At 38.5% G+C, this 16,984-nt stretch overlaps 1 protein-coding gene across 2 annotated transcripts; it reads left to right on the top strand.

Annotated features, from left to right (window-relative positions):
• Positions 1-4,575: 4,575 nt before the first annotated feature.
• Positions 4,576-14,010, top strand: LOC137176880 (cyclin-T2-like). Of its 2 annotated transcripts, XM_067582890.1 has the most exons (9): positions 4,577-4,810; positions 5,290-5,371; positions 5,473-5,601; positions 6,845-6,905; positions 7,245-7,307; positions 7,509-7,554; positions 9,790-9,953; positions 11,717-11,787; positions 11,903-14,010. In XM_067582890.1, the coding sequence occupies exons 1-9, from the start codon at positions 4,653-4,655 to the stop codon at positions 12,965-12,967; spliced, it is 1,839 nt and encodes a 612-aa protein (XP_067438991.1). In that variant the 5' UTR covers positions 4,577-4,652; the 3' UTR covers positions 12,968-14,010. The 2 variants fall into 2 exon arrangements, 1 of the variants encoding a protein (XP_067438991.1); XR_010925880.1 differs by lacking the exons at positions 11,717-11,787; positions 11,903-14,010 and having other exon boundaries at positions 4,576-4,810; positions 7,509-7,881; positions 9,790-9,930.
• Positions 14,011-16,984: the final 2,974 nt, after the last annotated feature.

Genomic DNA, 16,984 nt, shown 5'->3' with positions numbered 1-16,984 from the left:
TAAAGAAATAAAAACAAATACTCATACTTGAACAATGAAGCCCCTTGCTATAGCTATTGTGCACAGTCCAGTGGTATATACAGTACAGACTGGATAAATCAACCACATGAGGTTTTCACTGAGGGTTTCTTGTTGCAGCCAGTGTGCAGATACAGCCTGGAGAACAACAACAAGATATTTGAGATGTTACTTTCGTCCGGATCAAAACAACTCACTCCTATTAGGTAGACAGGTTGTACAACCTCAGCACACATTCAATAAGCAAATGTTTAAATACAGTATATATTCATCTGGTTTTGTTGGACTACTTGAGGCAGAACATGACTTTTGATATTGGTCTCTGCTTCCATTTAGTGGTAGAAAGTGAGTAATGCAGGCCAGAGGAGCTCCAACATGTAGTGTTTCTAGTGGAAATGTTTGCACCATAGCAACACAAGGGAGTCAAATATTATCTGATGTTTTATATTATGATAATAAAGAGGAGACATTTCCAGAAATGTATCAGAGAGGTACATCTAAAACCACATTTTAAGGAATAACAATCCAAGCTGTCGTCTTGTTCTTTTGTTATATTGATCAAATATCGATATCTTGACACTCCTCAGTTTTTGCTCTACTTGTCCCAGAGGATTCAGCCAGTATACAGACACTTGGTGGCAAATAACAGAGAGAAGTGACATTTGACAAAGGTTTGGATTAAGAAAATGCATTACATACAGTCTGGAGTCTTTTCTGTTCTGTGCAACTTGTTGTACAGTGTTTACAGGTTTTCTAATCAAATGATTAGAAAAGCATTTACTTTGTATTAAAAGTTGAGCTTTATGCAAATGAGGTTTTCAAGTGATAGTGCAGAGTCAGTTAAATTTTCACTTTTATGTACAATTTGTAGTCTACTGGTCTGTAAACAATAGAGAATGCTTTACACACCTGAAAAAGGTGATAACACTACTGTTAAATGTGTAAAATACACTGGGTTTATACCTGGATAATCCACTGGGTAACTGGGGAAAATGCCATGCAAAGGGCCCTGAAAGTTATGGTTTAGCATAAACTTTCAAAGATTCAAGAACCTTTATTGTCATCTCACCACAGTTTATACTTTTCAGTTTCAATGCCACCTATGAAGAAATGAAATTGCATTTCCTGGGTTTGGTGAAAAGGTAGCGTAAATGCAACAGGTATTAAAACTATAGAAGAATTTCAAATGAAGATTTAAAAACATATTTTAAAAAATAAATAAAGAATAGAGAATATAGAGAATGTAAATGATATAGTGTGCAAAGTTGAACTGGTACAGGCGTTGAAAAACTGTATCAACGTTCAAGAAGATAAATATTTATTTGGCTATTGTTCTACAATACAGAAATACCGAACAGACAGTGCAGTAGTGTAATTGACCATATGACTTTATTGAGGTAGTAAATTTTAAATAAGTAAAATTAGCAGCACTTTACTCATTTGAATCTGGTACAGGAATGTACATGTAAAACCAAAATTCAAACAAGTAATTTCACTGTGAGTAAACTGACATTTTGGACTTTTGAGGTAAAGCTCTAACAGGACGCTCAGCAGACAGATGTGACCCCTAGTGGATAATCCAGATGATGCAGTTGTATTATTGGCTTTGTTTTCTGTGATAAATCAACTAGACATCCAAGAAACAGGTTGTAGGTTGGTGCTAAATAAAAATAATACATCTATAAAGACCAAAAATGTGTATTTCACAAGAGCACAAACCACTGATGTTCCCACACCTACCCATGCTCTAAATGGAGAACTAATTGACACAGTGCAGGATTATAAACACTTACAAAACTCATGTCAAACATCTCGCTCAAAAACTAAAAATTCAGATTGGATTCTTGTACCGGAACAGAGCTTGTTTCTCTTTTCAGAGGAGAAAACACATTATACAATCTACCATCCTGTCCATACTGGATTATGGAGATATCTTCTGCTCATGCTGCTGCTATGCTGGGTCATTTCTTATATCCAGTTTGTTGTACAACTGCTGAGGGTTGGTGGATGTGGGTGGAAGATGGTGAGCAAGCTGTCTGTATCTTTGTATTTGTAGTGTACGTTTGTTATGTAACGATGTCTTTGTATGTATGTGTTATATTTTGTATTTTGTGTTTTTTAAGACCCCCTTGAAAATGAGAAGCTACATCTCGAGGGTCTATCCTAATAATAAATTCAATTCAACGTGTGTGCTGCCACCACCGTCCAACCTCTGGACGCTATCTCCCACAGCACAGTCATCACTCTCACCACTGTGAGTTATATCAAAAGGTCAGATGGTCGTCACTGACAACTAGAAGACACCAGCAGACCTGTGTCTTCATTTACAAGGCCTTGCTATCTCAGAGCTGATAACCATGACACCAGATCACAGTGCAGGTCGGCTTTAAACGTTCCTCATACAAAACACTGAGCTGGGACAGACTGGTTTCCACTAACACCTTACTACTGGAATGAACTGCAAGACAGTGTGTAAGTGTAACCTGTTCTCAGGTCTCTCTAACAACACAGATCTTGATCTCAATTAGATTATCTGAATAAATAAAGCTTAATAATAATAAATTGACACCGTATCGTTCACACACTTTGATTTTCTGTGTCTTTTTCCTTATTGTTGTTTGATCTAGTTTTAAGACCCAATTTCTGCACAAGACATTTTTTAAATTTCTTTATTAAATTGTTAATTGTTTGGGGATGTTTATCTCCCTCGGCGGTTTGGATGGTTAGAGGAGAGTAATTATATGCACATGATGTATTGTAGATGCAAGACTATCAGAAAACACTATCAGTGAAAAAAAAGGTAACGCCTGTACACTTACTTCAAGCCACAAAAGTTTGATGATGACAATGTTCTGATCCTACTTTGATCTTCGTCAGGTCAGAATGTTTTGAAAGTGGAAACCACACCCATATTTGTATATCATGCGCACCAGTAGGCTGACAAATTTTATGATGGCAGGTAAGGTTAACCACCCAAACCATCCAGGATGATAAACAACCCAAAACAATTTATAATTCAATAAAGTATATAGAGCCTAATACATAGAAAAAAAGCAGTAATACAAAAGCCATACTTCAAATTGTTGAATTGTTCAAAGTAATGGGATGTTTATCACCCTGCCATCATAGAGCTTGTCATCTCATTTTTAAAATATATATATTTATATATTTTTTATAGTTTTTTTATATTTTGTTGTTATAATTTATATGTCTTTTTATATATATTTATTTGCTGTTTTTACTGTAATGAAGCCTCCAGCCAATGTGTTTCACACGATTGTACTTGCATAACCGGAGTGACAGTAAACATGTTGAACCTTGAATCAGCCTGTTGGTGCATGATGTATAAATATGGGTGTGTTTTTCTATTTTTTTTTTTTTTAATATTCTGATCTGACGAAGATCCAAGTAGGATCGAAATGTTGTCATCATTAAACTTTTGTGGCTTGGAATAGGTGTGCATGCTTTACCTATTTTTTTCTACAAACTTTTTTTTTTTTCTCCATCTCCTTATCTATAGAAACCATCACTACAGGCTGCAGCATTAAGACAATAACAGGAAACACTTAGGCGTCATCATGAAATAAAGATGACAGAAAAGGCTATGACTTTCACTTAATTGATACATTCAACATGGTAACAAGACAAAGGGTAAAAGTAATAATAATGAAAATACATCAAAAATAATAATATAAAAAAATAACTTAACAGAACAAAAGACAGATAGCTGAAGTCTTTGGCGTCTGTTTTTTATTTTTGTTTGTTTGTTGGCATTGTATGTTGTTTTAGGGCATTTTAAAATGTATGCATGGTTGTATGTAAGTGTATGGTTGTATTTGTAAGTGCGTATGTATGAGTATGAATGTATGGGTATGTGTGCATATAGATATATGTATAGGTTTATATTTTTATGATGTACAATCATGTATAGATATATTTCTATTTTTACTAATGTAAATTCTGCTTTTATTCAGTTGTTACCTGTGAGCATGAATACAAATCAACTCCAACTCAACTCAGAAATGGTAGGCAATAAAATCACATTTCTTTGAAAACAAATCGTGGAACATACTAACTGTATGTACACATTTTGTATTGTTTATAAGCTGGATAGATTCAAAATACTTTTTAAATTCAATCATGAAAAGTTCAAACGATGGGCGAGACCTTGAGAACTTGGATTTATGGATGTGAAATGTACCCAGTATTGACAGTCTGTTTTTTTGTTTTCGTAGTACAGTATTACATCTTTTGCTCTCCAGCTTAATTAAGATGTTGTTGGTTTGAGAGTCAAAGTAATCCATTATTTTCTCAGTATCCTGATGTACACTAACATTCATAAATTACATGTTTGTCACATTTGTTATTGATATCCACAAATCTTGGTGGGTTATACTATATTATGCACAATTCTGTAATGTACTTATTTCAATTTGTTGGTGGATTCACAAACTTTTATCCAACATGTCACAGAATGGCTTGTTGTTGTTTGCACCGCCCGCCGCTGCTGGCGCTGTTTACAAAACGAACGACCGGTTTTTAAATCGGCTGCTCATTTCGTCCTTCCGGTGCCCCCGTCGCCCCCGCTCCCCTCCCGATGCTAGCACCGTCGGGCTTGGCTGTGTGGGAGCGTAATGGCGGTGCACCGGGGACCCTCCACGAAATGGCTCTTCACCCGGGAGCAGCTCGAAAACACGCCGTCTCGACGCGGCGGGATAGAGGCTGACAGGGAGCTTTCTTACCGGCAACAGGCCGCCAACTTAATCCAAGATATCGGCCAGAGACTCAACGTGTATCCTTTCTGAAACTGCCCGGCTTAGCTGCAGTTAGCATTAGCTCGTAGAACGGCTCGTCACAGCTCATATTTTAACTCTTGGCACACATTTAAAATCCTTCTTTGTCATATTCAGAGTCCTTTCTGACAATATGAACCTTTTAAATCCGCTAACAAGAAGCGGAAACCCCGCTGGAGGTGTTGAGGCCTGCATGCTAGCTTAGCTATTGTTGTGTCCCTTTTGACAGTACATTCTATTGTTAGCTTTGTGTCTAATCATATCATCTATAATTGATAACTAACGCTGGTTTTATGTGTTGTTTAAACGTAATCTGGTATTTAATTATGTCTAACTTGTGTTGTACAAGTTGAAGCTAATGTCTGACGTTTGGTTTTAACTTGCAGGTGACACGTTTTCCTAGCTGCCAAGTTTCTGCTCTCATATCTTTAAAACTTATGTGTTTCATTCATGTTATATGCCTTAACTGTTCACTCAGCTCTCAACTGATAATCAACACTGCTATAGTATATATGCACAGGTTTTATATGATTCACTCCTTCACCAAATTCCATAGAAATGTAAGTACAGCTGCACTGCAGTGTTGGCTGATGCCATAATTACTGGTGGTACCAGCTCTGAAAACTCACTGAGGTTTTTTTTTTTCCCCTTTTCTCCACAGATCATTTCCCAAACTACATTGTTCCTGGCAGCTAAAGTTGAGGAGCAGCCCAGGAAGCTGGAGCATGTCATTAAAATAGCCCATGCCTGCATTAACCCTCAAGAGCCTGCCCTAGACACTAAGAGCAATGTAAGCAAAGAATGAGTAAAAAATACACTTTGGTTTCCGAGAAACTGACCAGATGTTTGTTGTTATAAAGATAATGTCATGCTAATCTGTCTGTGTTTTTACAATGTGGCCAAAACGCATGCTGTGTGAATTACTCAGAGTGTTTTCCATGACGCTTATCAAATCTTGACATTTCTCCACCAGTTTGGCACATTTTTGGGGGAAGATGTGTGCCCTGCTGTTTTCACAGTTGTTGGGAACGTGACGCTGTGAGGCTTTGGAGAGAGAAAAGACATCTTAAACTGCAGCACAGCAGGACTGATTAGCTGAGAAACAGAAAATGAATCAGCACCTAGTTCAATAATTACTGAAATGCTAGTTCCTCCACTTGTCTTTGACTTATATGATGGCAAATTTAAAATTTGAGGGTTATGAGCTGGTTGTTGGACAAAATGGGCGAGTTGAAGTAGTTGCCTTTTCCTCTGGGACATTGTGGTTTCACAATTAACTGAGGTTTAATAGACCAAATCAATAAAGCCAATAGTGAAAATAATAGTTGCAGCCTTTGCTACGTATCATTTATAGGAAGTAACGTTGAATCCAACACTGAACGGACTTACTGTAATCATTTGTTTAAAGGAGAAAGGACAAAGATAGTTTTGGAAGCGGTGCGACTGTTAACGTTTACAGTCTTGTGTTATGTGTCACAAGCGTGCATCCCCTCATGGTTGACAGGATTGCGCCACACTTGTGTATCCTCACTCGGGGCAGTGAGATGTCATGATTTGAATGTCCCCAGTCAACCTATCGCAGCGTCACAACTGTGGAGTTTCACACAGCTCGTAGCTTCCTCCGTCCCCTCGCCTGCTAGATATGAGCTGTAACGTAAAGGCCGTTCCTTTCCCACAAGTTTATAAAGCCATCCGCTCACATCAAAGCACAGACACACGTACCAGTATAAGTGTTATCTAATATTCTTTTATCACAGACCTTACCTTCTGGGCTAATTCAGATTTGAGTGATGTGCAGTGATGGTGAACATTTATTCCATACATAAGAAAGCAGCACAGACTCTTTAAATTGAAAAGACTGTTATGTAAATGTATTTAAAAAAAAATACACAAGTGCCGTCTTCAGATGATGGTTCTCTGTTAGCCTTTACAGCTAATTTCTGCTGCTGATGTTTGTATTTAAATGCTGATAAGAATAATCTGTTCCTAGTTGATGGGAAGCACATTTTAAATTCTTCATTGATGTTTTTCAGGCATTCCAACAGCAGGCACAAGAGCTTGTAGCACTGGAAACAATAGTGCTGCAAACGCTTGGTGAGTTCAATCTTCAGTACCGCACTCACTGTGTGATATATATGCTGTTTGTCCCGCGTGTCGAACTGCTTCACTGCTTTCTACACGCAGCCGTTTTAGCAGCATTATTTCCCCCCAAAAGGAATGTATGCAAGTACCACCTGTACATCAATTTTGAGGTCGGATATGTGAAATTTGCATTTCCAGATATTTAACAGACGACACTTGAGGTTTTCCTTCAGTTCCTTGTTTTAAACAAATGTCGACCACAATATCACCCTCCAGTTCTGCTTTTCTGTTGTTTCTCACGTTGTGCTGCCACCAGTGGCTGATTATCTACATTCAACATCTTGATTGCAGGTTTTGAAATAACAATTGATCATCCACACACAGATGTTGTGAGGTGTTCCCAGCTAGTGCGAGGTATAACCTTCTTTATCTTGCTCATTTTTATATTACTACGTTTTGTGCCATCATTTTGTGCAGGTGCAATTTTGGAACCAAGCTACAGCTACATGAACTGTATAGTCTAATGTAAATGTACATAAATGCTCATGGTAGCATATGAATGCTTTAGCAAAGTATCAACTAACTTCTAAAATGAACTTTCTTCTTCTTTTACAGCAAGCAAGGATTTGGCACAGACTTCCTATTTCATGGCTACCAACAGGTTATTATCCTGTTCCCATTATTGCACTGTAATGGCACACTATAGCTTCCTGTCCTGCAGGGTCCCCCTTCCTGTGTCCAACGCCCTGTTTGCGCCTTGACCCTGGGAACCCCCACGTGGGGAAGTACCGTCGAGGCTGCTGTGTGCGGTGTATTGTACAAGGGCTCTGTGTTGGCACATAGGGGTTGAATGCACAATGTGGAGTGTAGTGGTGCTGTTTACCTCTCAAGGTTGTTTGGTACGGAGTGCATATGTCTAAAAACACACTCAGATGGTAGCCTGAATATAGATTGCCACTAAAGATTCTTAAACTTATAGCGTGTTTTGGTAAGTATAGCTTACAGTTCTTTTTTAATTTTTTCATTTTTTGCATATTTTTCACCCCAAACGAGCTAACAATGAAAGACCAAACTATACTGCAAACTGAATGCATGTTCTATGGGGGTAGGTTATGAGCTTTTATGAACATCTTAGAAACAGAACACAGTTGTAAAATGCATTTATATCTTAGCTTTGTCTTTTAAAGAGGAAACGATTGTAGCAGAAAAGCTTTTTATTTTTGCTGATCTCTTAATTTAGTTTTTGTTGTTTATTTTAGTAGCTTGTGTTTTTCTACTTGTTTTACAGAGACTGATAGTTGGATATGTGAGTCTGGGAGATTGGTGTTCCCAGCAGATGATGGTAGTCAGCAGCTTTACAGTGGTTTTTCTTTATTTGAGTGAATGCACAAAGGATGAAGCCTAGATTAAAGTTTAGATCTGTTTAATGTCCTACAAATCAGTCAACATCTAACATAATGAAATAGAAATATTTTTAAATTATTTGTAATGTGTTATTTTTGATGGATTTAAAATGTAATTCTTTGTATTTATCAAGCTTCACAGAGTAGTAAATAGTACTAACTGGTGTAAAATTCTCAGATTGATGAAGATGTGGTCTTACTTTTTAGGACAAGGAGTAAAAGTTCTTCCAACTTTATGTGGGAGAGCTCAAGAGTTGCTGCAATCTGTTAAGAGTCGCCAGGAGTACGCAGCACGTTCTGTTGGAAGTTATTAAAAGATGCATTTTTGACAGAAATGTATTATTTTTGTGACTGACATTGTGCTGCATACTCTCTGGGTATGCTGGGAAACTGTAGCTTAGCAACAGTGATGTTTGAGTCATTATACCTACTACTTTTAATTATATGCATTTTTTATTATTTGCTTGTCAGTGTACAAATGCTTTATTGGTATAATTGATTATAAGTGTGTTAATTTTAACATATGTTTGCATAGGCATATATATATAACCTTGATAACTCTATGACTCACTTTTACCTACATACATAAAGATGTGGTGCTATTTATTACTAATATCTCAAAATGCAACTGATATAAAAACTATACATCATCTTAATTTCTACTATGTGGTTTAGATAGATGTGAAACTCAGAGGGGTAGTTAATCAGTGTGTGAAGCTTCATAAATGACTCAAGTCCTACTCTGAGGAGGGAGCATTATTAGTCATAGGCAAACTTTCAGTGCGAGTCTTAATAGTGATTCTTACACGCTTGATAAATACAGCACCTGTTTTTTTGTTTTTTGTTTTTTTATTTTCACCATGTTGGTGGTTGTATCTTTTACTTGAGAGCCAGTTTGCAGTGTAGTTTGGGATTCAGGGTGCAGGGGAAATTAACCGTAGAAGACTTGAAGTCTAATCGTTTGTCTTGGCTACCAAACATCAGTGTTTCTCAGTCTTAACACTCCGTCTTTCAGTGGTGACAGTTGCTTTGCCTTGAAACGTGCTGTCAACAGTAATTTTACACTGAAACAAGTTTTGTGTTTAATCATTTTTACCTCATTTGAGAAGAAATTTCCTGAAAGTTACTTATTGCTCACTAAGAGATTGAGAAACACTGTTTTTAATGTTTCACAATTTCCCCTTTTTTTTACATTAAAATCAAATTAATAATACGGCCTAATACAGAATCTAAACATCTCTATATATTTTTTCATATGTGATCTAAGCTTCAAAAAAGTGAATTTGGTCTCATTCAGGCATTTAGGAATATGTCTTAACAAAAATGTCTTAGATGTTCCAGCTTTGCAAGGTAAGGATGTGTGTATGTGATGTGAGAATAATCTTCATGAGTTGGATTGTCTGTTTAAGATGTTTTACTGCCAATATTTTTAAAAAAAAACCCTTCAGCTAACGTTTGTATCTTTCTCCTGTCTTTCTTGTCTACCCCCACAGTTTGCACCTCACCACCTTCTGCCTGCAGTACAGGCCCACAGTTGTCGCGTGTGTGTGCATCCACCTGGCCTGCAAGTGGTCCAACTGGGAGATCCCCGTTTCTACAGATGGCAAGCACTGGTGGGAGTATGTGGACCGCACCGTAACGTTACAGCTGCTGGATGGTAAGAGCTTCTATCATCTGCTCTATTCTTCTGTTAGACTGGTCATTTCAGAAGTACTGCATGGTGCATTGTGTATCAGATAAATTGTGTTTTAGAGATGTAGAGGAAACCAGGGGTCACTTTTCCAATAACTCAAAAATAACCAAGTCAGTTTATTACGTTTATTACGGACCAATGTGTAGGATTTAGTGGCATCTAGCAGTGCAGTTGCAGATTGCAACCAATTGAGTACCACCCCCCACCTCCTACAAAAAAAATGTGAAAGGTCCTCTCTAGAGCCAGTGTTTGGTTTGTCTGTTCTGGGCTACTGTAGAAACATGGCGGCCTCTGTAGAAGAGGATCTGCTCCCTATGTAGATATAACGGGCTCATTCTAAGGTAATGAAAACACAACAAAACTTATTTTCAGGTGATTAGACACTAATCAAAACATGCTTATGGAGTTTAAAAAATTCTACACACTGCACCTTTAAACCTGAAAGTATCTGCAAAATAAATATCACAGTTTCAAAATGTCTCTTATGTGATAGTAAACAGAATATGTTCAGGTTTTGGAGTGTTGATTGGACAAATCAAGTAATTTGAGGCTTTAGGGATAGTGTGACAGACATTTTTCACTATTTTCTCTTGTTTTATTATAGACCTCAAATAACCAACAAATAATTATTTGCAGCCCTAAAGTGAACGTCTCTGAATATGTGCATCAGAGCCTTGTTAAAACGATCCCTCTGTCTGCCGTTGTACTCTGACCTTTTGTTTATGAGGAGTGGAAGATGATTAAAAATGGAGGTGATAAAAATGCAGGTGAATTGAAAAACAGTGATAAATCATCAAGTGATTTGATTAATTTAAAGCCGATTTGATTAAAACAGTTGTGATATGATGAAAACAGAGCCATGTTTCATCATGTTCCCCGTCTAACATTTATCATTCACAACACAACATTACCTATATCATTATAGGCAATCACTTAAGGAAAGAGGACTCAAGTGTGGGAGTAACAAAATTAATTGAAAAAAATGGAAGAAGAAAGTAGAGGGGGGGCTGAATCCAGTATTTGGAAAAGTACAAATAGTGGGTTTTTACGGATATTTATTCCCCCCTCCTCCCTAGTCTCTGTATCTACCTGGCAGCAGGCCAGGTCTGCAAATTTAGAGCCAAAAACTCCATCAGTTAGTCAGTGGGTGTGGTTTTTGATTGACATTTTGAGTGGAAGTTACAAAAATTGCTTGCTGTAAACGATAATTGACAGTTGGGTATTGTGAACACAGCCCAACTGATTGTCAGAGCAACACTTTTGTCAAGTTTATCAAATCAATTGACAATTTATCACTTTATTTTTCAATTCACTTACATTTTCATCAGCTCCATTTTTATCAATTCTTGTTACTTCCACCCCTCATATTTGTTAGTGTGGTTATAATAATATAATAATAATCAGTGTCTCCATAAAGAAAAGATTATAGCAATTTTGTCTCTAGTTTTGAAAGGTGAGATCAGGATCTAACATGTCAGAGCAGAGAAAATGTCAACAGAATTTTTTGCTAGTTGAACAAAATGTCTTAAATTATGGAAGCGGGAACACAAAGCAGCTGTCCCTGGTCTCCTCTACTAAAACTGCTTTACTGAATGTAGTTATTATATTATCATCTCAGCCATGACCCTTAAATAAAGCACACAGTGTTTATACAAATCTATTTGTATGAAAGGAGTCCACGCTGTAGAGAGCTGGTCACTGACATACTCGTCTTCACTGTTTTTCAGAGCTCACACATGAGTTTCTTCAGATCCTTGAGAAGACGCCCAGCAGGCTGAAGAGGATACGAAACTGGAGAGTAAGTCATAAATACTTGTTGCATATATGAGGACAGTAGAGAATAAATGTATATAGCTTGATTGGTACATGTCAGCACTAACAAAGTGTCTCATGTTGAATTCTGTGTTTTATAGGCCATTCAAGCAGCAAAGAAGCCAAAGACAGACGGCTCGACAGTGGACAGCCCCTTCCAGGGAACGTCCTTAGACAGCCTTCCTGGTGTCAACAACTCCTTCTTCCCCTCCACCTCAGCGTCAGACTCTGCAGAGATGCCCTCTCTGAACGCCATCGCAGCCCCTTTCGCCTCCTACCAGCCCATGAGTGACCCGTCAAAGAGCTGTGACTATGACCCGTTCTCCCAGCCCGCCCATTCAGACTTCACAGTGGTGAAACACGAACACAAATCGGCCGGCGGCTCCAGTAGTAAACACCAGCAGCTCGGCGCGAACGCCGCAGCTTTTTCACGGCCGCAGAAAGTCTTGACTCTGGAAAAGTACAGAGAGAAACACGCAGCGGAGCTGGCTTTGCAGAACGGCGTGAAGGAGGAGCAGAGCACAGACATGTACGCGCCTCCTCCAGCTCTCTCCTCTCACCACCACAAGAAACGCTCGCAGTCACAGCAGGCCAACCAGTCGGGTGACAGCAGGAGAGAAAAATCCAGCTCTAAAAAGCCTCGGCTGCCTCCTTCCTTCTCCGAGAACGGCTCCGCCACCAGCGAGGAGCTCAAGATGAGAATCAAAGTTTCGTCAGAGCGTCACGGAGGTTCAGAGCAGGGCGGGGCTCTGCCTGGAAAAGACAAGCACAAAGAGCACAGCAGCCACCGTCACTCTAAACACGGCCACTCGCACGCTTATTCCCTCAGCGGAAACAGCAGAGGGACAATAGACAACGCCTCCTTATCTATAAGAGCTCCCAGCAGCCACTGCAACGACGGTAGCTCCTCCAGCTCGTCTCGTAAGAGGCCTCACTCTGACGCCGGCAACCACAACCACCACCACCACTCGTCCAAGAGCAGCAGGAGCTCCAAAGGGGGCATCAGCTCGTCCCACTACGCATCAGAGAGCGGCCAGAGGATGATGGAGCACCACGGCCACGACGGAACCAACGGCATGCTGACGTCTAACGGCCAACACACTGATTACAAAGACACTTTTGACATGCTGGACTCTTTACTAAGTGCCCAAGGAATGAACTTGTAACCCTCAGAGAGTCCACAGTGTTGTCTACAATAAGGTATTACCATGTTTAATAGAATTTTAAAAAATGAATTTATTTGTCTTAAGTTATCTGAATTCTGCATCGCCCTCAGTCGTGTCTACACACTGATTATTGATGATTCTTAAGCTGTCAAAAATGTAAAATTATATGCATAGAGCTGTGTACTACTAGCTTGCAACAAAAAAAAACAATGAAAACTTTAAAGAACGCGGCTGGAAAAATGGGATTTTAAACTTTTCTTTTAACGCGAGCTGACATTATGATTTTAACGTGCATGTTTTCAGTCACAAAAGGGAAGACATAGCTAGTGTTCGCAGCCATCGTGACAGTTTACAGACAGTTAATGTATGTTTTTGTTGTTTTTTTTTTTTTTTTAAATGACATTTTGTTCCACTAAAAATCTCAGGTCTTGAACTTTTTTGATATAAGAACGACTCTTCCTCTGTTTGGGTCTATTACCTGTATCTGTGGAGATGTATCACCTCGTCCGTTTGCTGACGAAGGCGGCAGAACTTTGGTATCTGTCTGAGGAAACACGGTCTGCTTACTTTTTTCAAAGAGTGCATCAATAGTTCGAAAAAAGGAAAAAAAAACAATACAAATGTGAGCCCAACTCCATTTGCTGTCTATTTGCTGTCTATTGGGACTTCCAAGGCCGCACCTGAACTTAATGTGCAGACTCATTATAGAGCTACAAATGAAGTTTACGTTACATCTTCTGTGAAAGTGCATTTAAGATATATCGACTAAAATCGCAAAAAGGCCTTGTGATTGTACCTCGTCAATGGCTATTCAGTATAATAATGTAATTAACTATCAGAAAATACAGATCTCTAAAACAAGATTGTGTATATAGGACTGTAGTTCAGATTTAAAACTGTTGGTTTATTACATCAGTCCAAACTTTCCTCCATTCAGTGTATCATGAGATCTAAAGCAGACTCTGTATTGATGAACATATCCTCGATTTGTGTATTGGGAGCCCAAATAAAGGTGTAAAAGTGATTTTTACACGTCAAAGCTATTTTCTGTTCTTAAGTGTCTGATGTCAAACATGTTTTTGTTCATGTTCATATATTTATTTATAGGACATGGTTACATTTAAGGCTGGGCAATTTATCGATATTATATCGATGTCATGACATGAGACTAGATATCGTCTTAGATTTTTAATATCATAATGTGGCATATGTGTTTTCCTGGATTTAAAGGCTGCATTACAGGAAAGTGATGTCATTTTCTGAACTTACCAGACTTATATTAGTCATTATATCCACATTACTGATGATGATTTATCAAAAATCTCATTGTGTAAATCTTTAGTGAAGGCACCAATAGTCATTCCTACAATATTGTCACAATATTGATATCCAGGTATTTGGTCAAAAATTACATTTTGTCCATATCACCCAGCCCTACTTATATTCTGTTTTCTACTAGTTTTGAGAAGCTACTTTGACTTTTTTATTGATTGTTTTCTGGATTATTTCAGTCATTGTGTTATCTATTAAATGTTAGCAAATAGTGAAAAATGCCCATCACAAGTTCTCAGAGCCCAAAGTGATGTCCTCAGATGTCAGAGTCCAAAACCCAAAGATACTCATCTTACTATCATACAAGACTTAAGAAAACCATAAAAGCTTCTTTTTTTTCTTTTTCTTAAAAATGCATTAGAATTAGTTTATCAACAATGAAAATTCGACTAATCTGAGCTCTAGAAAGTTCATGCTTGACCTTTTGAAAACAGTACTTTGACCAAAAATAACAACACCCCCCCCCCCCCCCCCCCTTTAACTCAAGGTCCACTTATTAGCATTTTCTAGCACTTTCAGCCGCAACTCACTGTCTTGCTCAGCATGTGGAGTTTGCTCTCATGTCATGGAGATAGCCCAATTATGTTTATTGTTTTTTATTGGTAAGTCACAGAGGAAGACCATGACATGTGACTGATAGCCCTTTCATTCATTTTTGAATAACTGTGTAGGATGTAGACTTTTTCAGTTTAACACATAAATAAATCAACTTTTTAGGCAGCATTGATATCATTTACCCACTTAATATACCATTTATCATTAGAAAACACAGTAAAATAGTACATATGAATACTAGAATGAAATGATTTGTCAAATATTGATCACCAGATAGAGCACATATGAGCAAACAGTCCTCCCCATGCGTTTTTACTCATTTTCGTTGATAGAGTTGCATTTGAAAGCATCGATTATCAGTGCGGCCTGACATCGATGTACGTTACTCCTCTCTGTAAAACCTGAGCAGCTTTGAAACTTCGCTTGACAAGATAAAATCGACTCAAGTTTCACTCTTGAGTTTAAAAACACAGTCAAAGTAAGCCCCTAATTTTGGCCTTGAAAGCAAATATAGCACATGCAAAAATGAAAAGAACTGCCAAATCATGCAGATGGTTTAATCCCAGCCTCATAACATTGGATTTATTCCCCATTGAATTTAAGCCCTCGCTGCATTTGAAGATAAAACAGTCATTTGTCAAACGCCGCCAGAAGAATTTTCATCAAAACAGGAACACACAATGGTCATTTCCTGCTGCCTGCTTACATGTAGCCCATTGATTAATTGATTGTTACAGGCGAGAAACCAACAAAACTGATTGCTGTTCAATATAATGACGCATTAACTGACCACAACATCAAGTTTCAATGGGAGTTACTTGTAAAAACAGCCACACTGGAGCTGCAGTAGAGGGATGAAGTGATAAGTAGTTGGGTTGCTGTGCTGCTAAATTAGTCATGTTAATGGGAGTAACAAGGCATGATGGTAAATACATGCTGAGTTTTTAGAGATTTGCATCTAAGCAGGATTTTGTGTCTTTCAATTGTATTGTGGGAGAAAAATAATCATCTTTTAGTGGCTTAACTTCCTCGAGGGCGTTTGTTCTTCTGTTCTTACACAAGAGATGAGCAGGAAAGTGAAACCTCCCATTTAGTCCCTTCAAGAAACTTCAAGGGGGTTTCAAGGTTCAGCTTGGACATTTAAACTCTTGCACAATACAGCATCCAGGGTTCATTTGTGGGTGGAACATAAATCCAGCTCCTGATAATTAACTAGCACCCTCTGAGCAGACACAGCGTTTTCACCCAGTATTACCTTCTAATTTTAGCGTGGAAGACAATGGGGAAATTCATCGGGAGGACGTCAGTGAAAATTCAACCATCTGGACTTTCTCACATAGGCTACTGGTGGGAGGGTGATGATTTATTTTCAGCAGCCTCTGAACGCCTACTGCTCGAAAATCCGCAGAGAGGAAGAGATATGAGAGCGGCTTTTGTGCGCAACAAATCCCAGAATTAAGAGCCATCTGAAAGGAAAACACAAGCTCTAATTACAACTCAAAGAACAGGAACATATATAGCTCTGCACAGGCAAAGGTCCCAGACACAAATATCATTATTTTCATTAGCAGCTAGGACTGCCAATTTAAAAAGTTAGGATTAAGTTACACATAAGAAAGGGAAGTTTCTTTGCAAATACACTTCCCTAAGCTCTTTTTGATGCTATCCAGCTGCCAGCTGGCTATAAAAAAAGATGATTTGTCTGTTTGGGACAACAATAACAGCCATGGCAACCATTTCTCACAGAATTGCAGGTGGTGGTGTCGCCTAGAGCAAAAAATCACTCCACATGTCATGATGATGTGTCTCTGATTCAAAGCTGTTGTAATCCCTTATGTCCACTAGATGGCAGTCTTGTCTTTGGCCTTTCATTCCAGCAGAGCAGCACAAACATCCAGCATCATTTTCTCTGTTTTTGAGAGGATTTTTTTTTGTGTGTGTGTGTGTGTGTGTGTGTGTGAAAAAAAAAGCAAACAAGACGCAGTGTTGAATAACCTTGAAAAAAGGACGGTGGTTTTCGTGCCATAAATCCAAGGTGGTCCTCTGCACACCTTGTGATCCTCAGTCACAACAACCACACACTCATGGCAGCTTGAGCAGCCGCAAAGTTTGGACTTCATCCATCTAATT

This window comes from Thunnus thynnus, chromosome 24 (genome assembly GCF_963924715.1).
Source record: "Thunnus thynnus chromosome 24, fThuThy2.1, whole genome shotgun sequence".
NCBI lineage: Eukaryota > Metazoa > Chordata > Actinopteri > Scombriformes > Scombridae > Thunnus > Thunnus thynnus.
Note: the sequence above shows the minus strand (reverse complement) of the source record. Positions and strands in the feature narration are given on the sequence as shown.

What these genes read in the sequence shown, in the direction of transcription:
- LOC137176880 (XM_067582890.1), top strand. Translation starts at nt 4,653, where the DNA reads ATGGCGGTGCACCGGGGACCCTCCACGAAATGGCTCTTCACCCGGGAG. An exon ending in CCCTAGACACTAAGAGCAAT is followed by an intron (nt 5,602 to 6,844) that starts GTAAGCAAAGAA and finishes GATGTTTTTCAG; the next exon opens with GCATTCCAACAGCAGGCACA. An exon ending in GTGTTCCCAGCTAGTGCGAG is followed by an intron (nt 7,308 to 7,508) that starts GTATAACCTTCT and finishes CTTCTTTTACAG; the next exon opens with CAAGCAAGGATTTGGCACAG.